The 26427-nt window shown below is 49.5% G+C and overlaps 2 protein-coding genes across 2 annotated transcripts in view; one reads left to right on the top strand and one right to left on the bottom strand.

The window, feature by feature from the left end:
* Nucleotides 1–204: 204 nt before the first annotated feature.
* ATP5MJ (ATP synthase membrane subunit j) lies at nucleotides 205–18274 on the bottom strand. The gene is made up of 5 exons (XM_069949648.1): nucleotides 15667–18274; nucleotides 15134–15366; nucleotides 2150–2273; nucleotides 339–420; nucleotides 205–283 (listed from the first exon to the last, which is right to left on the bottom strand). The coding sequence occupies exons 1-5, from the start codon at nucleotides 18272–18274 to the stop codon at nucleotides 205–207; spliced, it is 3126 nt and encodes a 1041-aa protein (XP_069805749.1).
* A 7826-nt stretch (nucleotides 18275–26100) lies between these two features.
* Nucleotides 26101–26427, top strand: part of TDRD9 (tudor domain containing 9) — a 151009-nt gene continuing 150682 nt past the window's right edge. Inside the window, exon 1 of the mRNA XM_069950673.1 lies at nucleotides 26101–26342. Coding sequence (XP_069806774.1) covers nucleotides 26194–26342 — 149 coding nt within the window. The 5' untranslated portion in view covers nucleotides 26101–26193. The remainder of the gene's footprint in view (nucleotides 26343–26427) is intronic.

Here is a 26427-nt window from a genome sequence, read left to right on the forward strand (position 1 = left end):
TTATTCCCAAGCAAGATTTTACCAGAAGCCTTTACAATTATACTTAACGGATATACCCCCTGGAAGTAAAATCTAATCACGGAGCGACTGTGCATTGTAAGTAGGAGTTGGAAATAAAACCAGGTCTGGTAAGAGACCACATTTGAAAAACATCTTTATTAAATATCTTAGACGTGACAGTGTTCCTCCATATCAAGCAACATGTCAGCGCTGCATCTGCATGGTGATGGGGTTGCTGGGTAACTGGCAGATCAGGTTAGCACAGTCTAGTGACTTCCTGGCTCTGAAAGAAAGGAGAAAATAAAAAGGGAGAAGTGAGCGACATAGGGAGGCCAGACCCTTGGAATTTACATAAGGTCTGAGAATCATGATCAGCCAACCATGTGTAATACTTACTGCTGTCTTTTACAGCTTTCTTGCCTGCAAAGAAAGAACAAAATGTAAGGTTTAATTTTATGCATGTTTTATATGCTTTAGAGATGCGTCTTTAGGCTATTTTCACACACACAGTATTTTGGTCAGTATTTTGCAACCAAAAGCTAGGTTGGATTGAAAACACAGAAAGGCTATGTTCGCAATCTTGAAATTTAGTAGATGGCCGCCATTTAACAATATTTCAAAATACCAGGTGTTTTAAAATAACGGCAACTGTTTGCCATTAAATGATGGCAATGATGATCCAGAAATATGGAAATATGGAAACTGGTGATAAAGAAATAAAGAGTTACTCATAGAAACCATTCAAGTTTTCTTTTAAACCTTCCCGACATGTGATGTCCATCTGCCTGAATATTCCCTTTCAGATCAGTGGTGCCAAGCAGTTAAGATGGCAGCTAAGGCCCTTAGGTCTACCACCTTAATTATCCTAGTACACCCTTTAGAAGAACAGTCAAGTGTAACAAAGAAGAACTACAAATATATAGTGCCAATGAAAGCAATGTTCATTTTTGCCCTTTTGTATTTTCTTCCTCACCTTCTATCTACAGAGCCACATGAGGGCCTATTTTCTGCAGGAAAAGTTGTATTTTTCAATGACATCCTTCATTACCATAACATATACACACATACATATACAAAAAAAAAAAAATATATATATTATATATATATATATATATATATATATATATATATATATATATATATATAAAATTATTATTATTATTTTTGATTTTATTTGTTTTTTTTTAGCTGAAATTGAGGGGGAAAGCAATTCCAAGTACAAATCCACCGATAGCCGATTCATATGTTTTTTATATTACTACTTTAAATACACAATTTTATTGGTTGTGTTGCGATTTGCAGTTTTTAGGAAGTTGTAGATGTAACTTCCTTCTTTTTCCATGATGTGATATAAACAAAAAAAAAAAAAAAAATTTTTTTTTACAGGATTCATTGTGCAAGATGTAAATCGGTTTATTTTAATTATTTCATTGCATTACACTGATGTGTTGAGTTGGTGATCTACTAGCAAAGCGCATCAGGCTGTAATATTATTATAGCTATCGTAAGTTTTTTGGCCACACTGCAATGAATTTTTTTTTTGCTAAAATATGATGCCTGCAACTTAGTCCTGTCTGATCAAAATAAGAATAATGTAGCTGCATTTTTATATTCTTAATAAAGCCTCAAGTCACAGCCAGTTGGGGTCATCACACCTGTGCTTAGGCTAGGACCTGTGACCTTATTATATGGATGGAAATGAATGCATCAATATTACAGCTGTCCGTTTCATCAGACCTGTAACCATTAAATAGACACAAAAATGTATGCGAACTTGTCAAAAGCAGAGGACGAACTCCAACGGTTAATAGGTTCAGTCTTTAAGCAAATCAAACTGTACCATGAAAAGAAATCTGACTGTCAGCCACAGTTTTGCCATGGACACTTTTTATTTAAAGTGTGATTTCCTTAACAAAGTAACAGAATATCGCTAGGATATACCATCACTTTATGACTGTGGTGAGGGTCCAGTTGTTGGGACCAATCCTCAAATTAAAGGGTCTCCAGCACTGTGTCCCCTTCCCCTAAAAGCTGTGGCATTAGTCCAGTAGATATCTGTATCTGCAGCAATCATTCAACATAGTAACTAGCACACTTGTCTAAAATAATACAAAACACATAAATGTAAGCAACATAAGTGCTCGCTTACCTCCGTATGATAATTTGTAATAGATGTAACCCATTATCGGGATACCAATAAACAACTCTTGGTAGGCCTTAGTATAGTATGGTTTGGCGACAGACCACCAGGCTGCAAAAGCTTTTCCTAACATCTGAAACAAAAGAAATTAACATAAATAACTGGAACACAAAAGAATTCTACAAACATATGCTTCACTTATGTGTGCATGGAGTTAACAAGCCATCCAGCCCTGGCAAAGGCCAAACTGGTTGAAGACCCATTTTGCCTTCAAGTCTGTCCATTATCAGCATAGTCACTGCACAATACTCTGACTACAGACAAGATCTGCAGAGACCAAGGCATTAAGATCTCCACCGGCTTCTAGAAGCAATGTCCATGTCCAAATCTACAGCAGAGCTGAGTGAATCTCCAGAAGGATTTGCCTACTCCAAATCTAATAAATTGTCAGTCAATTAATTTAGTGTTGAAAAAAAAAAATTGTTCTGCTTTCCAAATCTTCTGACTCCTAGTAGAGAATTTTGGAATGAGTCAATTCAGACTTCTTCAGGGAATCAAATATATGAATGCAAAAATAGAACCAGCACCATCTGTACGATCCAATTTTTCTAAGTAGAAGATAAAAATGATAATGGGCTCCTATGGAGCTCCACTCTTTTTAAAACTTACAGTGGGGAGAGGACACATTGCAGCTGCGGTCCTCTCCCTGTTCTATCTCCTGATCTGTACTCAGACCCGGACCGATCAAAACTTTTGACGTGTCAAAAGTTTTTTTTAAAATGACAGGTATGCTTTAAGCACAATAAAACAACGTGTTTCAAGATCCAAACACTCTCTCCCTAAGGAAAGTGCTTCAAGCTTTATCCAATTTACCTATTTTTTGCATTTATAGATTGGATCTGGACTAGGGAAATCAACTTAAGTCACGAGCAGATTGTCCTGAATTAAAGGGGAACTCCGGCAAAAATCATTTTCTTTCAGATTAACTGGTTTCAGAAAGTTCTATTCTATTTATTAATCTCCAGTCTTCCAGTACTTGTCAGTTGCTGCATGTCCTGCAGGAAGTGGTGTATTCTCTCCAGTCTGACACAGTACTCTCTGCTGCCACCTCTGTCCATGTCAGGAACTGTCCAGAGCAGCAGCACATCCCCATCGAAAACCTCTCCTGCTCTGGACAGTTCCCGACATGGTCAAAGGTGGCAGCAGAGAGCACTGGAGAGTCAGACTGGAGAGAAAACCCCACATCCTGCAGGACATACAGCAGCTGATAAGTACTGAAAGACTGAAGATTTATAAATAGAAGTAAATAACAAATCTGTATATATTTCCGAAACCAGTAGATTTAAAAAAAAAGGATTTTCGCAGGAGTTCCCCTTCAAGCTGCAGATTCCCCCCACACTTTGGATAAACCTAAAGCTTCACTGCAAATTAAATAAACCTTTGACAAGTCAAAAGTTAATTGTTGGGGGTCTTGGTGCAGAGAACCCTTCTGATCAGTAGACACAGCTAGGTAAAGTGTGCTGCAGCATTCTTTTAGGAGATGCGCTGTAAGACAAGACAAACGTTTACGTAAAAGTTTATCCAACACGTTAGGAGAAATTTGCAGCACTTAAAGGGGTATTCCCCCCAAAATTATTTTTGCATTAATACATTGCCCACCCGTAGCTTTCCATCTTTTCAATATAAAGTTAATTTGGATTCTGCACAGTTTTGCTGTTATCTAGATGCATTCACACCCACCAAATGCATAGAATCATGAGATCTCAGTCCAACGGACACGCTCCCTGCTCCTGGCCCGCACCCTCCGAGACGGCATCACGTGTCCTCCTTCTCTTCAATGGACTGGGTTAGTGCTTCTAACTCAGTCCACTGGAGTGAGGGAGGAGAGTGAGACGCTGACGGCTGCAGCTGCTGATCTTCCTCTCTGAAAGCAGCCCCCCCAGTGTGTAACCCCATTTTCCCCCCACTGTGCTCTTCCCCACGGTGTGCTGCCGCCCAGATCTCACCGGATGGCCAAACGCCCCGCCACCCCGTGTCTCACAACATGGCAGGCCGCCCGCGGCACCCCTGCAAACCAGACTCACACCATAGCCGGCCGCCCGTGGCACCCCCGCATCCCTAACCCCGTCTCACACCATAGCCGGCCGCGGCACCCCCGCATCCCTAACCACGTCTAACACCATAGCCGGCCGCCTGCGGCACCCCCGCATCCCTAACCACGTCTAACACCATAGCCAGCCGCCCGCGGCACCCCCGCATCCCTAACCCAGTCTCACACCATAGCCGGCCGCTCGCGGCACCCCAGCATCCTTAACCCCGTCTCACACCATAGCCGGCCACTCGCGGCACCCCCGCATCCCTAACCCCGTCTCACACCATAGCCGGCCGCGACACCCTTGCATCCGGCCCGGTCTCACAATATAGCCGCCCAAGCCCGCCCGTGTTGTCTGTTGTACTGGAGCTAAGTTTACAAGCTATAGCAGTAATAAAAGTGAAGCCCCACACCCACCCACACACACACACACACACACACACACACACACACACACACACACACACACACACACACATCACCAGCTGTGCTACAACATTATTTGCTCTGCTACAACATCAGCTCATCAGGGAGAAGCGATGCATGATGGGAAATGTAGTTTCCCTGCCAGCGCCTTTAGAAAAACTCAGGAACTGCAGCAGCTAGAGAGACAGGAGATGGCTCAAAATACTCAGGGGGACTTGGTGAGTAAGTCCAGCTAGGTTTAGGGGCATTTTATTTTTTTAGCTCTTGTGGGGAATACCCCTTTAAAATTATAAAACTCAAAAATCTTATGTCACTGTAAGGTTTAAAAAAAAAATAAAATAAAATCATACTACCTGACCTGCAACTTTAGTGACTGCCTCTCCACTGCTGATTCTGAGACAAGAAGTCTTAACAGGACCTGCCCACCCAGACCACCCAGTCAATCACAGACTATGGCAGGACCCTGCTGTATCCAGTGATTGGCTATGAGGGAAGGTCCTACTGAGACATACCATTGTGAAAGTAGCAGTAAGCAGCAAAGAAGTCACTGGAACTAGAGCTGCAGGGGGCAGAGTAGATGGGCATAATTTATTTTACAAGCCCAGAAAAAAAAAATTGGAGCCCAAAATACTCCTTTAAAGGGACAGTGTCACATTTTTGAAACATTTTTATTAAAAGGTAATAAGAAAAACTAAGTGTGTTGTATGTTTTATTAATTTTTTTACATAAGGCTTGGGTGTTTTTTAATCAAATTAATGTATACACAGGGGGCTGCCATGTTTATAGTGTCTGTGTGTGACGTCATTTCACGACACACACACAGTCACTATACGGCACCTCCAGAACATTGAAGTGAACCGACGGAGTCCGTCTGGTTCACTTACACTGGAGGCTCAGTCACTGTGTACTGCGCATGTGCATAGACATGCGCAGTACACAGCTGAAGTAAATGGGACGGGGTGACGGCGCCATTTTTATGAAGCCCCTGGTTAGTAAGAAGCAGAAGAGGGGGGGAGAGAGACCGCACAGTGAGTGGGCAGGAAAACTCTGTGCAGCTCTCTCCTCTCCCCAGACACACACACACAGTGCCGGACAGGGCGCCCCCCCACTCACCATTTAGCAGACCGTCGCCGCAGGCCAGCCTGGGGTGGGCTTGGTACGATGGTTCCCCCCCAGTACAATTACGGGGCCGGGGTGAGCTTCCGGGATAGAGAGGCTGCAATACACCGGCCCGGAAGCTCACAGCTGCAGCCGCCCGGTGCCGGGACTTCTCTTCTGCTCGGCTGCGGTCATGTGACATCGCGGCACCGCCGAACAGTAATGTCACATGACCGCAGCCGAGCAGAAGAGAAGTCCCGGCACCGGGCGGCTGCAGCTGTGAGCTTCCGGGCCGGTGTATTGCAGCCTCTCTATCCCGGAAGCTCACCCCGGCCCGTAATTGTACTGGGGGGGAACCATCCAGCTGAACGGTGAGTGGCGGGGGGGCAGCCTGTCACCTCAGCCTCTCCCCCATCACCCCCGTCACCTCAGCCTCTCCCCCATCACCCCCGTCACCTCAGCCTCTCCCCCATCACCCCCGTCACCTCAGCCTCTCCCCCGTCACCTCAGCCTCTCCCCCGTCACCTCAGCCTCTCCCCCGTCACCTCAGCCTCTCCCCCGTCACCTCAGCCTCTCCCCCGTCACCTCAGCCTCTCCCCCGTCACCTCAGCCTCTCCCCCGTCACCTCAGCCTCTCCCCCGTCACCTCAGCCTCTCCCCCGTCACCTCAGCCTCTCCCCCGTCACCTCAGCCTCTCCCCCGTCACCTCAGCCTCTCCCCCGTCACCTCAGCCTCTCCCCCATCACCTCAGCCTCTCCCCCGTCACCTCAGCCTCTCCCCCGTCACCTCAGCCTCTCCCCCGTCACCTCAGCCTCTCCCCCGTCACCTCAGCCTCTCCCCCATCACCTCAGCCTCTCCCCCATCACCTCAGCCTCTCCCCCATCACCCCTGTCACCTCAGCCTCTCCCCCATCACCTCAGCCTCTCCCCCATCACCTCAGCCTCTCCCCCATCACCCCTGTCACCTCAGCCTCTCCCCCATCACCCCTGTCACCCCAGCCTCTCCTCCATCACCCCAGCCTCTCCCCCATCACCCCTGTCACCTCGGCCTCTCCCCCATCACCCCTGTCACCCCAGCCTCTCCCCCATCACCCCTGTCACCTCGGCCTCTCCCCCATCACCCCAGCCTCTCCCCCATCACCCCTGCCTATCCCCCATCACCCGTCACCTCAGCCTCTCCCCCATCACCCCTGTCACCTCAGCCTCTCCCCCATCACCCCTGTCACCCCAGCCTCTCCCCCATCACCCCTGTCACCTCAGCCTCTCCCCCCGGCCCCCTTACCTCCTCTACCGCTGGGCGATTAATCGAATTAATTCGATTAATCGTCCAGAACGTTGAAATCGATTAGATTTTTTGTGAAAATCGTAAATTCGATTTTCACAAAAAATCATTTCCAGCTGTGGTGTCGGAGAGGAGCTAAGAGAAGGGGGGTTGCGGTGCGGGCCGGCGGGAGAGCCGTAGAGGGGCGGTGTGGGTGAGCGGGGAGAAGATGCTGGGTGGCCAGGCTGGAGAGGCTCCTTCCGGCCAGATATGGAGGTCCCGGGTCTGTGGAGGAGGCCGCAGGGACTACAGGAAGTGGTGATCGCGGCGCTGCTCATACTGGAGCTATACAGCGGGATCGGGGGGCTCAGTGCAGACCCCCATTCCCGCTGTATAGCTCCGTGGCCCGCAGCGACGCGATCACCACCTACTGTAGTCCCTGCGGCCTCCTCCACAGACCCGGGACCTCCATATCTGGCCGGGAGGGGAGCGTGTGTGGAGGTGAGAGGAGGAGGAGATGTATGTGCCCTCCTGCTCCAATCCCCTCCAGCTGCACCAGTCACCCCCCAGTCCCTTCATTGTCCCCCAATCCCCTCATTGTTCCCTTAGTGTCCCCCCAGTCCCCTCAGTGTCCCCCAATACCCTCATTGTTCCCTCAGTGTCCCCCCAGTCCCTTAATCCCCCATGTCCCCTCAGTGCCCCCCCCAGTGTCCCCCCCAATCCTCACACTGTTTCCCCCCAATCCCCTCAGTGTTCCCCCAGTGTCACCCCAGTCCCCTTTAGTGTCCCCCAGTGTCACCCCAGTCCCCTTTAGTGTCCCCCAGTGTCACCCCAGTCCCCTTTAGTGTCACCCCAGTCCCCTTTAGTGTCACCCCAGTCCCCTTTAGTGTCACCCAGTGTCACCCCTCATCTATACCTGTACTACTACACCCCCTATCCACTATACCTCCACTACTACACCCCCTATCCACTATACCTCCACTACTACACCCCCTATCCACTATACCTCCACTACTACACCCCTTATCCACTATACCTCCACTACTACACCCCTTATCCACTATACCTCCACTACTACACCCCTTATCCACTATACCTCCACTACTACACCCCTTATCCACTATACCTCCACTACTACACCCCTTATCCACTATACCTCCACTACTACACCCCTTATCCACTATACCTCCACTACTACACCCCTTATCCACTATACCTCCACTACTACACCCCTTATCCACTATACCTCCACTACTACACCCCTTATCCACTATACCTCCACTACTACACCCCTTATCCACTATACCTCAACTACTACACCCCTTATCCACTATACCTCAACTACTACACCCCTTATCCACTATACCTCAACTACTACACCCCTTATCCACTATACCTCCACTACTACACCCCTTATCCACTATACCTCCACTACTACACCCCCTATCCACTATACCTCCACTACTACACCCCCTATCCACTATACCTCCACTACTACACCCCCTATCCACTATACCTCCACTACTACACCCCTTATCCACTATACCTCCACTACTACACCCCTTATCCACTATACCTCCACTACTACACCCTACGTAGATGGAGGCACAAACATGATTTCCTATACTATATGGGGCCTCTGTTACACTGGAAAGCAATACAGTTGTTGTCTAAAATATTAAAATAGTATCTGATGCTGCAGGGAGAAAATGTTCTGTTTATTTAGCAAAAAAGGAAAAAAAAAAAAATCGAGATTTAAATCGAGAATCGTCCAAAATTGTTAAAAAAAAAAAACAAAAAAAAAACGAGATTTTATTTTTTGCCCATATCGCCCAGCCCTAATATATACACACACACACACACACACACACACACCACACGAGAGTACAGACTATTGTTCTCTGGTGTCCGCAGTATTACACAAGTAGAGCAGATAGATAGATATAGATAGACAGATATAGATAGATAGAGATCTATCTATCTCCTCTACTTGTGTAATACTGCGGACACCAGAAAATAATAGTCTGTGTGTGTGTATATATATATATATATATATATATATATATATATATATATATATATATAATATTTATAGGAGAGTACAGGCTATTGTTATCTGGTGTCAGCAATGTCCCATATTACACAGGCAGAGGAGGTATATTTATATCTCCTCTGCCTGTGTGATGTGTTTGACACTGCGGACACCAGAGAACAATAGCCAGTACTCTCCTGTGTGTGTATGTGTGTGTATATATCTATATTTACACCTCCTCTACCTATGTAATCTGTGACACTGAGAACAATACACCAGACACCAGAGAACAATAGCCCAGCCCCACTGCTACAGCCTACAACTACTACCCCCAGCCTCCCAGCCCCACTGCTACAGCCTACAACTACTACCCCCAGCCTCCCAGCCCCACTGCTACAGCCTACAACTACTACCCCCAGCCTCCCAGCCCCACTGCTACAGCCTACAACTACTACCCCCAGCCTCCCAGCCCCACTGCTACAGCCTACAACTACTACCCCCAGCCTCCCAGCCCCACTGCTACAGCCTACAACTACTACCCCCAGCCTCCCAGCCCCACTGCTACAGCCTACAACTACTACCCCCAGCCTCCCAGCCCCACTGCTACAGCCTACAACTACTACCCCCAGCCTCCCAGCCCCACTGCTACAGCCTACAACTACTACCCCCAGCCTCCCAGCCCCACTGCTACAGCCTACAACTACTACCCCCAGCCTCCCAGCCCCACTGCTACAGCCTACAACTACTACCCCCAGCCTCCCAGCCCCACTGCTACAGCCTACAACTACTACCCCCAGCCTCCCAGCCCCACTGCTACAGCCTACAACTACTACCCCCAGCCTCCCAGCCCCACTGCTACAGCCTACAACTACTACCCCCAGCCTCCCAGCCCCACTGCTACAGCCTACAACTACTACCCCCAGCCTCCCAGCCCCACTGCTACAGCCTACAACTACTACCCCCAGCCTCCTAGCCCTACTGCTACAGCCTACAACTACTTCTCCCAGCCCCACTGCTACAGCCTACAACACTACTACACCCAGCCTCCCACCAGGCTATCACTACTACACACAGCCTACCACTACTACACACAGCCTACCACTACTACAACCAGACTGTGGACACCAGAGAGCAACAATAGCCTGTATTCTCATATATATATATATATATATATATATATATATATATATATATATATATATATATATATATATATACACACACCTTCTACCTGTGTAATGTATATACACTGCTGACACCAGAGAGCAATAGCCTGTGCTCTCCTGTATATATATACTACCTGTGTAATGTGTGACACCAGAGAACAATAGCCTGTATTATATACCTACTCTAAATATAATTATGATAGTGCTGTGTCCTGGATTGGGGGGGGCTAAAAGCGAATTCCGCACCCATCGACTCTAAGGCCGGTCTGAGGACCATGCGGCAGCGGAGGCTCTTGTACATATGACTTGGCTATTGCTGAAGCACTTTCCATGGCCCATACACCAAGAGGACAGAGATGAGACCTAAGTGTAACAACAATACTATGTGCATGTTGGGGATGGGCGGTGAGAAGTGTGGGCAGGTGACCTGTATGTGGTTCTGCAGCAGGTTAAGGTGTATTAGGAGGTTCTGCAGCAGCTGAGGTTTATTTAGAAAGGCTAGGGACACACTTGTATCTGTACTGCTGTGCAGACAACAACAAAATGGCGCTGCCCAGCAGTACACATAATAGCACCTTTCCCCTCTGTTTCCCTGTGAAAAGAGGAGGGAGGTGATTATGTCACTGCAGTTGAGCAGAGACTGCCTCTTTTTTTCAGCAGCTGGCTTTCAGGCTGCTTTTACCAGCATTTTCCTGCTGGAGCTCCCCCTGGTGGCCATCACTGGGAAATATGAAAAATTAGATCGTAAATTTTTCATATTTCCTTACATGTAAAAAAAAAAAAAATGAAAAACACCTATAAATTAACAAAAAAAAACAACAAATTCAGTTTTAACACTTTAAAATTTTTTCTTTTACTTTGCGACACATTCCCTTTAAGGGTGCGTTCACACCTACAGGATCTGGAGCAGATTTAATGGGCCATCAAATCTGCTGCAGATCCTGTACGTGTGAACGCACCCTAAATCTTCATTTTCCCCGAAAGAATAAGCACAATAGCATCAGAAAATTCACCCCATAAATGCTTGTATGCAGATTTTTTTCTGTTGTATTGCCCTGTAAATCTGCCCAGTGTGATATGTACTACATCCGGACCCTGTCATTACCTTTGCTTGTCCCCTAAGGATGTATAGACACATGGAATAATTGTCGCCAAAAACTCTGTGCAGAATCCATCGCTCGTCCCTGCTGGCTCCATAATATGTTCAGGAGGATTCCACTGTCCGCCCAAAGTATTGTCATGTCAATTCTTTGGGTGTACGACAGAATCTGCCCGAGCATATAATGAAACAAGCAGAGAGAAGCAGGAGTAAGCAGGGTATGTTCACACCGAGGAATCCGCGTGGAGAAGTTCCCACTGATTCCGCCGCTCACCCCGGCATGCATCTCGATTCTATAGTCGGGCAGATTCTGACGTCCGTCCAAAGAATGAACCTGTTCGTTCTTTTGACGGAGAGCAGAATCCGTCCGTGCATAGAATGGAGTCTGTGGCACATGTGGAGATGCAAGCGGGGGTGAGCGGTGGAATCCGTGGGAACTTCTCCACACGGATTCCTCAGTGTGAACATACCCTAATATAAGATGTATCTGGCAGAGACTTATCAATGTTTTCACTGGGACAAGAAATGCTACAGTCACCTCCAAGGGACAGACCAGAGCCTGCCATTCAGGAGTCAGGGAAAGCTGGATGACACCATGATGGAAGTATAATGGTGGTCATAATGATTCTAAGGAGGTGGGTTTTAGTAACTTTGGATGGGATTTGTAGTTCTACCACCGCTATAGTGTCACTGGTCTATGCCAAGAACTGTCAGCCGACGAATCCAGGACTGAAGCACACTCCGTATACAGCGAGTCCTCGCTCCTATAAGGAATGACATTGGGAGCCAATGCAATAACGGAGGATGCAGCATGGACGCACAGAGCCGGCCTGTCTCCTCCGGAGATCACACAACCTACCTCGATATCTCAGCAGCAAATCTGCAGCTCACGAAGGTCACCGGTGTTGGGCCCTGAACAGGAAGCCTAATCAATGATAGAGAGGACGTGAGAGCCCGGGGAAAGTCCTGCAAGGTCACGCGTTTCTACAGCGCCACCTAGTGTTGGAGGTGTGTATCAACCTCTTCAGTCTGATTCTAGCCAAATGAATATATAATGAGTAAATGTATTTTCAGGATGTAATACTGCCCCTGTGTGGGACAAAGAGGGGGTATCCAGGTTTAGTAAAATATGGCAGCTTATCCCAAAAGATATCAGCACATTTGTCCCTAGTTTGTTTGCAATATTACAACTAGGAACAGGGGTGGGGCTGTTTTTGGAAGAAAGAATGTTTTCTCAACCTGGATAACCCCTTTAAATGTGTGGTCTGCTGCAAAGAAATGGCATAGGTTCAGGAAATGGAGCGCCTTCTAGTGACTAGTAGATCATGTGCAGTACCCAGGGGGACGGAGGACGGATGCCCAATGGGGCGCATAGATGGTGATCATTTTAGTACAGCTGGTTACAGTGGTTACCGTGGCTGCCATTTGAGGACGAAAATATCTAAAGTTGAAAAAAATATATATATTATAGGTGCATGTCCTTTAGTAAAATTGTTCCCTCTCATTGGGAGCCAAAATCTGTCAATACTAGGAACAGGCAAACATCTACTCTTACACTATTCTCTCTCTTTTCTTAAAATTTATTTTTATGAATGATTTTTGGCAATTTTCATTATAACAAACACTCCAGAAAATGAATCAGAAGAATTAGGCAAGGGTACATACTGGACATTATGGTATATACGGACATGGAGAGAAAGGAGCTGCTGCACCTCCCACCTACGGCTGACACTAATGTCACTCGGCTACATTTAAAAACGCCAGGATGTTGGCATATAATTTGATCAAACCATATTGCCCCATGTGCCACGTGCAGGTCCCCTGGCTCACATGGGTCCCTACACTTACTCAACACTGTGTCGGTCAGCGACCGCCAACCCCACAAAGAGAGTGCAAGCAGGGAAGGGAGGCCACAGAATGGCCCTGCAACACCATTGTCACAGGACCAAACCCCAAGGGGCCCCCCAAAGTTTGGTAAATACCTCCTGACACAATGTGGACCAAACCTATTAGGAGTGGCAGATGAATGATCATTGGCTCTTCTCACACTAACATCACTACCAGGTATCTAATGAAATATATGCTATGTGGCAAACTAGATTCTCTACTACAGAGTAATTGGGCGTGGAGACGAAGCGCTCCCAGTGTGTTGGCAGGGTTGTTTTGACAGTACCACTCAATACATCTAAATGGGTGGACTATATCATTGATTTCCTGTATTTAGAAGTGGGTTAGTAGGAATTTCTGCCAGTAAATAAAGAATTTTTTGTGTCTTGATTTTTTTGCAACAATTCTCTCTAAGGGTGCCTTCACACACACCAGATCCACAGCGGATCCAGTGCCCGTTCATCCCAATGAGAATACATACGCATGTATGTAAGTTCACCCTCCGCCAGCCGGAGCATACAGTACCCGCTCTGCCCATTACCCATCCTGCTCAGCCAATCAGTGCGCTGCCCCGCTGCAGCCACTGATTGGCTGAGCGCAACGTCCAGCTGAGAACCCCTGAAGCAAGCCGAAGCGGGGAGCAGGTAATAAATGCTCCAGCCGGCGGGGGGTTAACTTACACACAGCAGGATGTCAATCCCGCTGTGAGTATGTATTTTCATTGGGGTGAACGGGCACTGGATACGCAGAGGATTTCGCTGCGAATTTGCAGCGTGAAATTCGCTGTGGATCTGGTGTGTGTGAAGGTGCGTGGATTTCACGCAGCAAAATCCGCTTCGCATCCCTTGCCGGTCATTTTCAAACAGAATACATACTCGCAGCGGGATTGACATGGCACAGCAAACGATGAAACGAAGAGCGAGAAATCATTCTTTTTTTTTTTTTATAACTGTCATTTTTTATTGAGATTTTTCCAAACAGAAAAATTTTGTTTTTACATGAACACATATAAAGGTATCCCCGTTACCGGGAAATCCTGAAGTAAACAAAACAAGGCATATAGTGGGCATGTACAAGTAAGTAGCAAAACATCAGTGCCGCATAGCACTCGTGAGGTTCAAATTAAAGACGCAGAACAATATACAGGCCCTAAACACAGGTCCACTAAAACATGGGGTACAGACAAGACAAACCAACATAGAAGACAAGGGCGAGACAGGAAGGGATAGGTAGAGAGGAACGTAAGGCTCTAGGGTAACCCAGTGGCGGAGAGGAGGGGGGCATAATAAGAGTCCCATGGAGACCAGACCGACTCAAACATGTCCATTTTATTATTAAGAGAGGCCGTTAGTCGCTCTAGGGATCGTAATTCCTGGATCCTAGCCATGAGGCAATCTAAAGTGGGGGGGGGAGGTCTGTTTCCAGCCCCTAGCTATAAGAGACTTGGCGGCTGTTAGGAAAACCAGCAAAAGTTTAGCTTGTTTTTTCCCAAGGAGCTTGGGGAAGAGGTTGAGCAGGCATACTGCAGGGTCCCTAGGGATATCCACTCTGAGGACTGTGGCAGCCAAGCCGCAAACATCCCTCCAGAACTGTTGAATAAGGGAACATCCCCAAAAGATATGAAAGAGGGACCCAACCGCACTCAAACACCTCCAGCACGAAGGGGACATTGTGTTATTCAATTTATTGAGTAATTCTGGGGTATGATACCAAAGCATCAACAGTTTATAATGTGATTCTTTATACGTAGTACAAATGGAAGACTTTGCCGCCCTCTCCCAAATAACACCCCAGCATTCCGGTGGAAGCTGTCTACCCAGGAACTCCTCCCATTTTAACATGTATGCGTGTCTCACCAAGGATCCCCCCACAGGTGAATTAATGATGCGATAAATGTCTGAGATTAGCCCAGAGGTAGAGGTGTTACATCTCACTAGCTGCTCAAACGCTGAGGGTTTAGAGACCGTGAGGGAACCCAGGCGAGACATCATGAAATGCCGCATTTGTAGGTATGTCAGCCTTTCGGAAGACGGCAGGTCCGATCTGTCCATGAGTTTGTCAAAAGGTAGCAGGGTCCTAGTAAGTGGGTCAACAATATCTGCAAATTGAAAAAGCTTTTTAGTACCCCATAGTCGTACAGTTTGGGACTGGAGGCCAGGTAAAAAGTCTGGAAAGAGAAGGAAAGAATTAAGAGGGGAAGCTTTAGACAGGAGCCCAAACTTAGCCGAGCAGGACGACCATATGTGCAAGGTAAAGCGTATGGGCCCTAGTAGTCGGAGATGGGAAAAGGAGGGAGGCGATAGGTGCCAAAGGAATGAGTTAGGGTGGAATGGAGCCAACCACACCTTCTCTATCTCGGTCCATTTTTTGTAGGCTAGATACTTAGACCAGGCTAGGATTTGTCTCAAATGTGTCGCCCAATAGTAATGGAGGATGTTGGGTACGGCTAGCCCCCCCTGGGTTTTACTGCTCATCATCACCGATTTGGGTATTCGATGTCTCCTTGAGGCCCAGATAAATTTAAATATATCTCTTTGGATGGCTCTGAGTTCGGAAAGAGGTACACGCACCGGGAGGGTCTCAAAATAATAAAGCAATTTGGGGAGTATCGTCATTTTCACCGAAGCTACCCTACCCAGCAGGGAGATAAAATGAGCAGACCACTTAGAGAGGAGTGATCGAATTTCCCGAAACAGACTAGGGAAGTTGGCAGAGTAAACGGTAGAGTAGGAGGGTGTCAATCTGATCCCCAGATATCCAAGAGAGGACGGGGTCCACTTAAATTTAAAAACTGTGCGTAGGTGGGTTACCAATGAACTAGGCAAGTTCAGGGGCATAGCTTCGGATTTCGTGGTGTTCACTTTGTAACCTGACAGCGTCCCAAACTTGGTGAGTAAGTCATGAAGAACAGGGAGGGTCGTAACAGGGTCAGACAGGGTGAGAAGAACGTCATCCGCAAAGAGCATAATTTTAGAGTCTTTTCCCCTGATGGAGACTCCATGTATATCCGGACAACCGCGAATGGCCGCCGCCAGGGGCTCGATACATAATACAAACAATAAAGGGGAGAGCGGGCATCCCTGGCGGGTGCCATTCCGAATTGGGAAAGGTGCCGATAGCATATGGGGGAATTTGATAGCTGCCGTGGGCGTAGAGTACAGTGCCTCAACCGCAGTCAGGAAGGGGCCCCGAATACCAAAACACTTGAGAGTCTCAAACAGGAATGGCCAGCCTAAGCGATCAAAGGCCTTTTCCGCATCCAGACTAAGAATCAAGGCCCTCCCCGACTGCTGATTGACCGCATCAATAATATCTAATGCTCTTCTCGTATTGTCTCCTCCCTGTCTGCCAGGCACGAACCCCACCTGGTCTGCATTGATGAGGGAGGGCAGCCAGTAACCTAATCTGGTGGCCAGTATCTTAGTGAAAAGTTTAAAGTCTGAATTTAAAAGAGAGATTGGCCTGTAATTTGCACACTCCATGTGGTCCTTTCCTGGTTTGGGGATGAGGGTTATGTATGAATGGGAGAGAGAAGAGGGGATAGGCTCACCCTGCAGAAAAGAGTTGAACAGTGCCAGTAGTCTGGGGGACAATTCCTCCGAAAATGTTTTATAGTAAAGATAGGAAAATCCATCTGGCCCCGGGGCCCGCCCCGACGGGAGGGATTTAAGTACCTCGGCCAGCTCCTCACCTGTAACAGGCGCATTCAAGTCCTCTATGGCATTGGGTGGCAGGGAGGGTAGCTGGCATCCCGAGAGAAATTCATTAATTCTATCAGCACGGGCCCCAGGGCCAGACGGAAGGGCTGAGGGCAAGGAGTATAGGTTTGTGTAATATTGAGAGAAGAGGGACGCTATATCAGTGGGATGGAATTTCAGCGCACCGGTGGAGTCCCGGAGGACCTGGGGAGACCGGGAGGCCGCCCTGTCATTAAGCATATTAGCCAACAACGTGTGGGCTTTGTTGCCCTTCTCAAAGAAGCGCTGTTTGGAGTAAAGGAGGAGCTTCTCTACCTTCATTATTGATAATTCCTTCAGTCGTGCTCTAGCTGCCACCAGTCTCCTCAGCGTCCGAAGGGACGAACGCCGGGCGAGGGATCTCTCTAGGGCTAGTATATCTTGTTTAGCCTCACTAAGAGCCATCTGAGAGTCCCTCTTTTGGCGGGAACTCAGTGCTATACACTGCCCCCTTATTACGGCCTTATGGGCCTCCCATAAGGTGGCCTCGGACTCGACTGATCCTCCATTCTCAAGGAAGTAGGACTGTATAGAGGTTTTGATCGAATCACGGGTGGGGCGAAACTTCAGCAGACTCTCATTCAGGCGCCAATGACAGTAGCGTGTTGGGGTCAGCAGACTTTTCAAAGAAATGATCACCGGCCCGTGATCCCACCAAGAGATTGGGTCAATAGTGGCATTCTGCAGCAGTCTAACAGTAGGGATGTTCCCGAAAAAGTAGTCAATCCTAGAGTGCATGCGGTGTGGGTGTGAATAAAACGTGTATTCCCTCTCCGTGGGGTGATCAAGCATCCAGAGGTCATATAATTTATGCTTACGAACGAGCTTGCGAAACTCTCTAGAGAGCCTAGCCTGCTCAGGTGGGGCTATTCGGCCAGTGACCGAGTGCCTATCTAGCACATCAGAAAAGGGTAAGTTAAAGTCACCCCCCACAACTCTGGGGGCTGGGGGATATTTCGCAAGTTTGTTGAGAACCCTCCGGAGAAAGGGAATTTGCGCCCTGTTAGGAGCGTACACGTTACAAAAGAGGAGAGGCTTGCCCTGCAGTGTACCCTCTACTATCACATAGCGGCCACCGGGGTCAGAGAAGGAGGAGGAAATTTGAAAGGGGAAAGAGCGAGAGAAAAGAATAGCAACGCCTGCCGTCTTAGAGCCTTTGGAAGCTGATACGACTATGGGGTATGATTGGCGTGTGAAGGAAAAAGTAGCGGCACTATCAAAATGCGTTTCCTGTAGGAAAGCCACGTCTGCTCTCACATTACGGAGCTCTCTCAGGGCCAGTCTACGTTTGACGTTAGAATTGAGCCCCTTAACGTTTAAGGAAACCAGCTTAGCCATCAGGGTAACAAAAGAAGTGTGGACCTGCAACAATGTAGCTTACCAAGAGGAGACCACTCACGGACAGATACAGCGCCATGATCACCATCCAGGAGTCACCCGCTCCATCCACTGGACGAACCCTAGAAAAGAAAGGGGGAAGGGGAAACAAGGGGAAGGCAGGGGGACGTACACAAACAACACAAAGACACCAAAAATAAACCATAAATTTAAAAAGGTCAAGAGCACATGTCTCAATACCCTGACATGTAAAGTCAGGTAAAGGGGGGCAAACGGTTGTCTGTAAATAGTTGTACCAGTAGTGTCCATCAGCCCGTAGGCTGAACTTCGGTAGCCCCCAGGGGGGGGAAGTAGGAATCACCAACAGATTTAAGCAGGGTAAGTTAAAGAGAGATAACAACATATCAAAAACCAAACCACGCAATTCGAGAATCACCGTGTATCACGGTGATGTGGCCAAGTAACAGCAATGCAAGCAACCACTTCTCCATAGAAGAGCAGAGGGGGGAATAGTTCCCACCAATCCCACTTCACTCTGGAGATAGGGGTGGACCCGACCCAGAAGGAGGGCTCGACTCAGCAGATCTCGGGAGGCGCCTCTTCTGCCGCGTAGCTTGCCATATAGGCGGCGGAGAGGGTGGAGGGGGAGCTATGGTCCATTCCGTAATCTTAGGCATCGGTATGTCGAGTATGTCACAGAAGTGGGATAGGTCTGTCAGGTTACGCAGAATGGCGGACCGACCATTTCTCCTGGCTGAGAGAGCAAAGGGAAAGTTCCATCTATAGGAGGCATCATGGTCCCTCAACACATTCAAAAGAGGTCGTAGGAGGCGCCGCTTCTGGAGAGTGATCCAAGAAAGATCAGGGAATATTTGAAGGGATGCACCATAGAAGTCCAGTTCCCGGAGATTTCGTGCTTTAGCCATGATGGCCTCCTTGACTGTGTGGTCATGCAAACAGCAGATGACATCTCGTGAGACTCCAGTAGTGGGTTTGGGCTTAAGGGCCCTATGCGCCCTATCAAATTTGATCCTATTGGTGGGTGGCTCTCCCAGAATAGAATTGAAAAGGCCTTCAAGAGTGCTTATCAGATCATTATCTTGAGTTGCCTCAGGCAGGCCTCGTATTCTGATATTGTTCCGTCTCCCTCTATTGTCAAGATCTTCTATGTGACGCTGCATGTCATCAAGGGCATGTGACTGGGTGCACACAGTGGAACGTAGTTTGTCAATGTAGTCTCTGGTACAATCATGGTCATCTTCAAGAGAGTGGACGCGCTGAGCAATATGATGCATGTCTTTTCTCACTTCGGCCAGTTCCACTCTAAAGGTCTCCTTCACCTCATCAATTAAAGATTTGAAATCACGTTTGGTGGGGAGTAGAGATAGGAGGTTGTGGACCCCTTGCTGTGAAAGAGTGCCCATGACTGAGGCTTCAGAGTCTGATTCAACTACGGGCCAGTCAGCTCTAGGGGAATCATCAGAGCGGGATGTGCCAGATCCTGATTTAGAGGGTATGATTTGGCCCCCTTTCTTTGTTTTGTCCCCACGCTGTGCTTTAGGGTTAGATGCCATCATGTATTTTAATATAGGCTGCTGTCTCTTTAAGGGGACAGATTCCTTGTGCTGTCGGCCCTGATGTGGTGGGGACTGTGACGGAGTACAGGGCGGGGGTACCTCTGGGGTACTTACTTCACCTCCTGTAGTGGCGCTCTGCGCTGTCTTGGAGGAGGACGGAGCTGCTGCAGCGTGTGCCTCCACACCGTCTGAGGCACAAGATGGCCGCTTGCCACGTGGCGGGGAGCGCCCGCTCTCACCTCCAGCCAGATAGCGGTCTCCTCTCTCCCCTTCCTCCGGTCGCTGTAATGCAGCCTTGCTGCGGCGTCACCGGGCTGTAGGAAGGCGCGGACTGCTGCGTGGAGAGCCGGCTGGATCCGGATGCGGCCGCGCCTCGGGTATGGTACGGGGTGAGAGAAGGCAGGCGGATACCGAGACCCACCGAGGCTGAGGCTGTACCGGGAGTCTTCCTGCACCCCTGCTCCATGTAACGAGGTGAGCCGCTGCGGTGGGGTCGGGTTATGGCCGCTTATGTAGCTGCGTGGTGAGGAGCTCTGGTCTTAGGCTGCTTCCTCCATCGGCGGTTCGCCACACCCCCCGAAATCATTCATTTTGATCTTTCAACATGTTCTCAAATTTTTGTTTGCTAAAAATTTGCAGATCACTTTGTGTAAACAGTTTTAAAGTTTCACCCTTTGTGAAAGACGGGCTTAAGCGATCTTAAAAACGATTGCAATAACGATTTTTCTAACGATTTATCCGTCTAAACGCTGATCGTTATAAAAACAAAATCGTTAAGCGATCGGTTGGGCGAATTATCGCTTTGTGTAAACACAGCATTAAGGGCGGGTTCACACTACTGAATTCTCGCGGACACTGTCCGCGAAATTCCGACAGCTGTCCGCCCGCACGGGCACGGGCCTTTCCGCAGGCTCCATAGACACCATTCTATGGGCCGGCGTATTCCGCGATCCGCTGAAAGAAGTGACGTGACACTTCTTTCAGCGTATAGCGGAATACGCCGGCCCATAGAATGATGTCTATGGGGCCGGTGGAAAGGCGCCCAGATGTGCGGGACATAGTCTGCGAGAATTCCGTAGTGTGAACCCGCCCTTAGAAAGAAAACAATCAATCTGTGGCAAGGGGGTGGGTCAGCCCATACCTGATTAATAGGGTGTAGCCTCACTCTCCATAAGGGTGCCTTCACACATGCCGTATCCGCAGCGGATTGACATCCTGCTGTGTGTATGTAAGTTACATTGTACTTACTTAGTACATTGTTACAATGTACTACATTGCAATTTTGGCCACAGCTATGGTCAGTGAATATGGTTCCATGGACCCATGAACCTAATTACTGACCTTGGTGAAATATCCGCAATGCAACACTGCAATTTGTAGTCATGTGATCCAGTTGTGGCTACAGTACTAGTTTATCCAGTGTTAGAAAAACATGGCCACTTTCTTCCAGAGACAGCCTGACTTTTTTGTTTTCTACATGAACAGACCGGCGCCAGCATGGGGATACAGACGCTGTGGTCTTTTTTTTTAACTGCCACCCAGTTCCTGGTCTGTTACCGAGCATTGATTCTAATGGAGCCACCTCAGAGGAGAGGGGGGTTTCCTCACATGAGAACAGGGCGACGGTTCAAAAAAAGGACCATGGCAACCGCATTCCACTTAAAAGGGTTATCCAGCGCTACAAAAACATGGCCACTTTTCCCCCACTCTTGTCTCCAGTTCAGGTGTGGTTTGCAGTTAAGCTCCATTTAGGGGCCTATTCCATGCAGGAACCGTATTTACCACCAGGCACCCAGCGGGGGGCGGCACCCACAGGGAACACTTTTTTTTTTTTTTTTTAAACCCCCTCCGTAGGCACCGGCCTACGGGTGCCTAGTCCGCGCCGGGTGGGGGTGGGGGGAGAGGCTGGGGGGGGAAGACTGAACGGCCGGGAGCAGGAGCAGGATGGGCGGGCAGGCAGGCTGGTTCCCTCCCCCCATGCAGCGCCGAGGTCAGGTGTCCGGGGGCCGGGGGTGAGCTTCCGGCACACACAGCCTGACAGAGGCCGGAAGCTCACAGCTGCAGCCCCGCGGTCCCGGATCTTCTCTCCTGCTCGGCGGCGCTCACGTGATGTGACGTCATCGCCGAGCAGGAGAAAAGATCCGGGACTGCGGGGCTGCAGCTGTGAGCTTCCGGCCTCTGTCAGGCTGTGTGTGCCGGAAGCTCACCCCGGACCCCGGCGCTGCATGGGGGGAGGGAACCAGCCTGCCTGCCCATTCTGCTCCTGGCCGCTCGTCTTCCCTCCCAGCCTCTCCCCCCTGCCCCCCCAGCCTCTCCCCTGCCCCCCCCCCCCCAGCGTCTCCCCCTAACCCCTAGCGTCTGCCTGCCCCCCGGCCCCCCAGCCTCTCCCCTGCCCCCCCCCAGCCTTTCCCCCTGCCCCCCCCTGCATTCTCAGCTGCTCCCCTGCCCCTCAGCCTCTCCTCTGACCCCAAGCCTCTCCCCCTAACCCTCGGCCTCTCCCCTAACCCCCAGTCTCTCCCCTGGCCCCCAGACTCTCCCCCCTGCCCCCCCCAGCGTCTCCCCCTAACCCCCAGCGTCTGCCCGCCCCCCCGGCCTCTTCCCTGCCCCCCCAGCCTCTCCCCCTAACCCCTGGCCTCTCCCCTGCCCCCCAGCCTCTCCCCCTAACCCCCAGCCTCTCCCCCTAACCCCCCAGCCTCTCCCCTGACCCCCAGCCTCTCCCCCCTGCCCCCCCAGCATCTCCCCCTAACCCCCAGCGTCTGCCCGCCCCCCGGCCTCTCCCCTGCCCCCCCAGCATCTCCCCTGCCCCTAGCCTCTCCCCTGGTCCCCAGCCTCTCCCCCCTGCATTCTCAGCTGCTCCCCTGCCCCCCAGCCTCTTCCCTGCCCCCCCAGCCTCTCCCCGTAACCCCCCCAGCCTCTCCCCCTGCCCCCCCAGCCTCTCCCTCTGCCCCCCCCAGCCTCTCCCCCTGCCCCCCCCAGCCTCTCCCCCTGCCCCCCCCAGCCTCTCCCCCTGCCCCCCCCCCAGCCACTCCCCCTGCCCCCCAGCCTCTCCCCTGGTCCCCAGCATTCTCAGCTGCTCCCCTGCCCCCCAGCCTCTCCCCCTAACCCCCAGCCTCTCCCCTGACCCCCAGCCTCTCCCCCTAACCCCCAGCCTCTCCCCTGACCCCCAGCCTCTCCCCCCTGCATTCTCAGCTGCTCCCCTGCCCCCCAGCTTCTCCCCCTGACCCCCAGGGTTGTCCTCTCAGAGACTACAACTCCCAGCATACCCTGAGAGCTGTATAAATAGAGGGTGTTCTGAGATTTGTCACAGATACAGATGAATTCAGGAAAGGACCGGGTCAGCATGTCGTGTCTCACTGGTTCTATATTGCTGGGCCCCAGGTGCCCCAGTCCAACACTGGACAGAACCGGTCCCCAAACTAAGACGTCCCCGGCCTCCTTCCTTCCTCCATCAAGTCTGTTTGATGAGAACAGCGGGCATCAAGCAGAGCAGCACCCAAGTGCCAGGGTATATACCATGCATGTACAGTAACGGGGGGGGGGGGGGGTACCTCAGCGTGCAAAGTGCCTAGGGCAGCATGAAATCTAAATACAGGCCTGATTCCACGGAGTGATTATTCGGCCAAATCGGAGCGATAATCGGCCAAATCGGAGCAGTAATCGGCCAAATCAGCCTGATTCGGCCGATTATCGCTCCGGGGAATAGAGAGAACGATCAGCTCATGATTGTGTCATCGGCTGATCGTTCATTTAGGTTCAGACCTAAAATCATCGGTCGCCACCAGCGCATCGATATGGTGGAACAGCAGTGCGCGGAGGCAACCGATGATTTCAGCAGCATCATACATTACCTGTCCGGGCTGCAGGTCTTCTCCTTCTTCCTCCCGATCCCGCGCCGCAGCAGCTTCGGATCAGGACTGTCTGAACTGACAGACCGTTTAGCCAATCACTGGCCGGAACCTCTGTGGCCAGTGATTGGCTGAGCGGTCTGTCAGTTCAGACAGCCCCGCTCCGAAGCTGCTGCAGCACGGCAGGGAGGAAGAAGGAGAAGACCTGCAGCCCGGACAGGTAATGTATGAAACAAGGGCTGCAAGGACATCGGTAACGATACCCCTGCAGCCCTCGCTTAGCGATCATCGGGGCCGTGGAATAGGCCCAGTAAACGAGCGCCGATCTAGCAGATCGGCGCTTGTTTACATCGTTGATCGGGCCCTGCTTGGCCCGTGGAATAGGACCCTTACTTCAGTGGAACTGAGTTTTAAACCCCACCCAATCTGGAGACAAGAGCGGGGCAAAAGTGGCCATGTTTTTGTAGCGCTGGATAACCCCTTTAATAAAATGGAACTGAGTTGCAAAACTCCACCCAAACTGGATACAGGATTTCTACTGTCTCTTGAAGAAAGTGTCCATTTTTTCTTACACTGGATAACCCCTTTAAGCATACCTCCTAATGCTGCGTTTACACGTAACGATTATCGTGCGAATTTGCGCGATAACGGTCGGATTCGAACGATAATCGTACATGTAAACGCAGCGAACGATCGAACGACGCACGATAAATCGTACATCGTGATCTTTCATCAGGTCAGCAAATCGTCGTTCATCGTACGCAAAAAATTTGCACATCGTTCCATGTGAACAGTCGTTCGCCGATTTAACCAATGTGTGAGATAGGCTTAAACGATCGCAAAACGATCGCAGTGCGAATATTCGTACGATATATCGTACCATCTAAACGCTGATCGTTATAAAAAAAAATCGTAAATCCGACATCGCTAATCGTACGATCGGGCCAATAATCGTTATGTGTAAACGCAGCATAAGTGTCCCAACTTTTGAGCCAAGTCCCTCTTTGCCCCTTACATGTCCCTCTTTATGACCTAGAAATGAGATTGGCATTATTAAACGTCTTGTTTAATTAAAAAAAAAAAATCTGTTTTCTTACAGTATACTGTTATTTTATCATGTAGTGAAAGTTAGATACTAAAAATTGTTATATTCAGATGAATCGTGGGACATTATGGCCCCTGTCACACATGCAGTTCATGTGGCCCCATACACACTTCTGTAGGTGTTATATGATCCGTGCTGCAAAAAAACAACAACAAAAGATTAAGCCATTGTGCGTCCGTGTCACCTACTTGAATCAGCGGGTCCCTGTAAATGCGGACAGTTACTGAAACACATTCGGAATCCTGTCCGCAGTTGTGGGTCTGCAATTACAGACAGGGTTACTGATGTGTGACTGGGACCTAAGGATGCATCACATATACAGGATCTGCTGTAGATTTACAGATACTGTAACTAACTACATTGGTACCTCGGTTTATGAGTAACTTGGTTTCAGAGCATTGCTTTGGTTTAAGAGCTCCCTGTACTGGGTGGGAGGGGGAGTGGAGGAGGGTCATGGTATGCATTGCTCGGTATACAGTACTGTACTCTGACCCAGGAAGTCTCCCTTACCTTCCAAATCATAGCAGATCCACTTCAGGCTGGGGCTTACATCAGGGGACAGGACTGTGGGGGTAATCTCTCCATAGCTGTAACCCCTCTCTACCCGGACAGAGAGTGCTGCATGTATGTGGCCTGCTCATTCCTTCCTGCTCCCTGCAGTCTCTGTCAGCCCTCGTGTTTCCCATCCTCTCCATTACTGTACAGTAACTTATAATATCACATATTCTGCTGTTTCTGAATGTTTGTTTCATCTGTCCTACATGTTATTCAGAATAATAAGTTATTTTTGGGGTGTGGAGCCAATTGTCTGCATTTCTAAAATTTGGATTACAAGCACGGTCCCAGAACGAATTATGCTGGTAATCCAAGGCACCACTGTATATGCATCAATCTGCAGCTGGGCCTGGCTGTGTGAATGCATCCTTGAATTAAAAAGTATAGAAACGTCTGCAAAATCTTCCAGGTGTGAACCACAAGTGACCTTCTTTGGTCGTCCAAATATTAGGGCGGTATGCCTTTAGTCCAGCAGGCATGATACAACCAACGTTTTGTGGTATAATGGACACCATGATGGCAGTGTGAACAGTCACTGTTACCTGCTGCTCCCCCACAGGACAGCACAGACTACTTTCCTTTGTTTGTAATACCGCAAAATATAGAAAACGTCATTATTCCAAGCCGCCCTGTTAGTACCGAGCTACAGTGCCACACCCTGTGTAGCCTCAGATCAGGCCTATGCGCACAATCCCCTCACACAGCCAGGCGGCAGGTCCGGTCTCTATGGTAACTAGTTTCCCGCCGCAGCCGGGGCCAGTCACGTGACCAGCTCCTGCCCTGTCAGTCCGCTAGACGGGTTCCGAGCAGGAGGGGAGAGCCGAGGTCGCCGCCACCATGCTGAGGAACCTCACCGTGGACCAGATAAACGACTGGTTTACCATCGGTAAACAGGTGTCTGATGTGAAAATATTGGGCACCTGGACCGAGACCAGACATGAGCTGCAGAAGGTTGAACCTGAAGACCAGCCCAGGAGGTCCAAGGGGTAGGTGACGCTGATTGACAGTGGCGGTCTGCTGTCTGTGGCACTAAGGGTACCAGCATGACTTTACATACTGTAGCTAATGTAG

The sequence above is a fragment of the Dendropsophus ebraccatus genome, chromosome 13, assembly GCF_027789765.1.
Source record: "Dendropsophus ebraccatus isolate aDenEbr1 chromosome 13, aDenEbr1.pat, whole genome shotgun sequence".
NCBI classification, from domain to species: domain Eukaryota; kingdom Metazoa; phylum Chordata; class Amphibia; order Anura; family Hylidae; genus Dendropsophus; species Dendropsophus ebraccatus.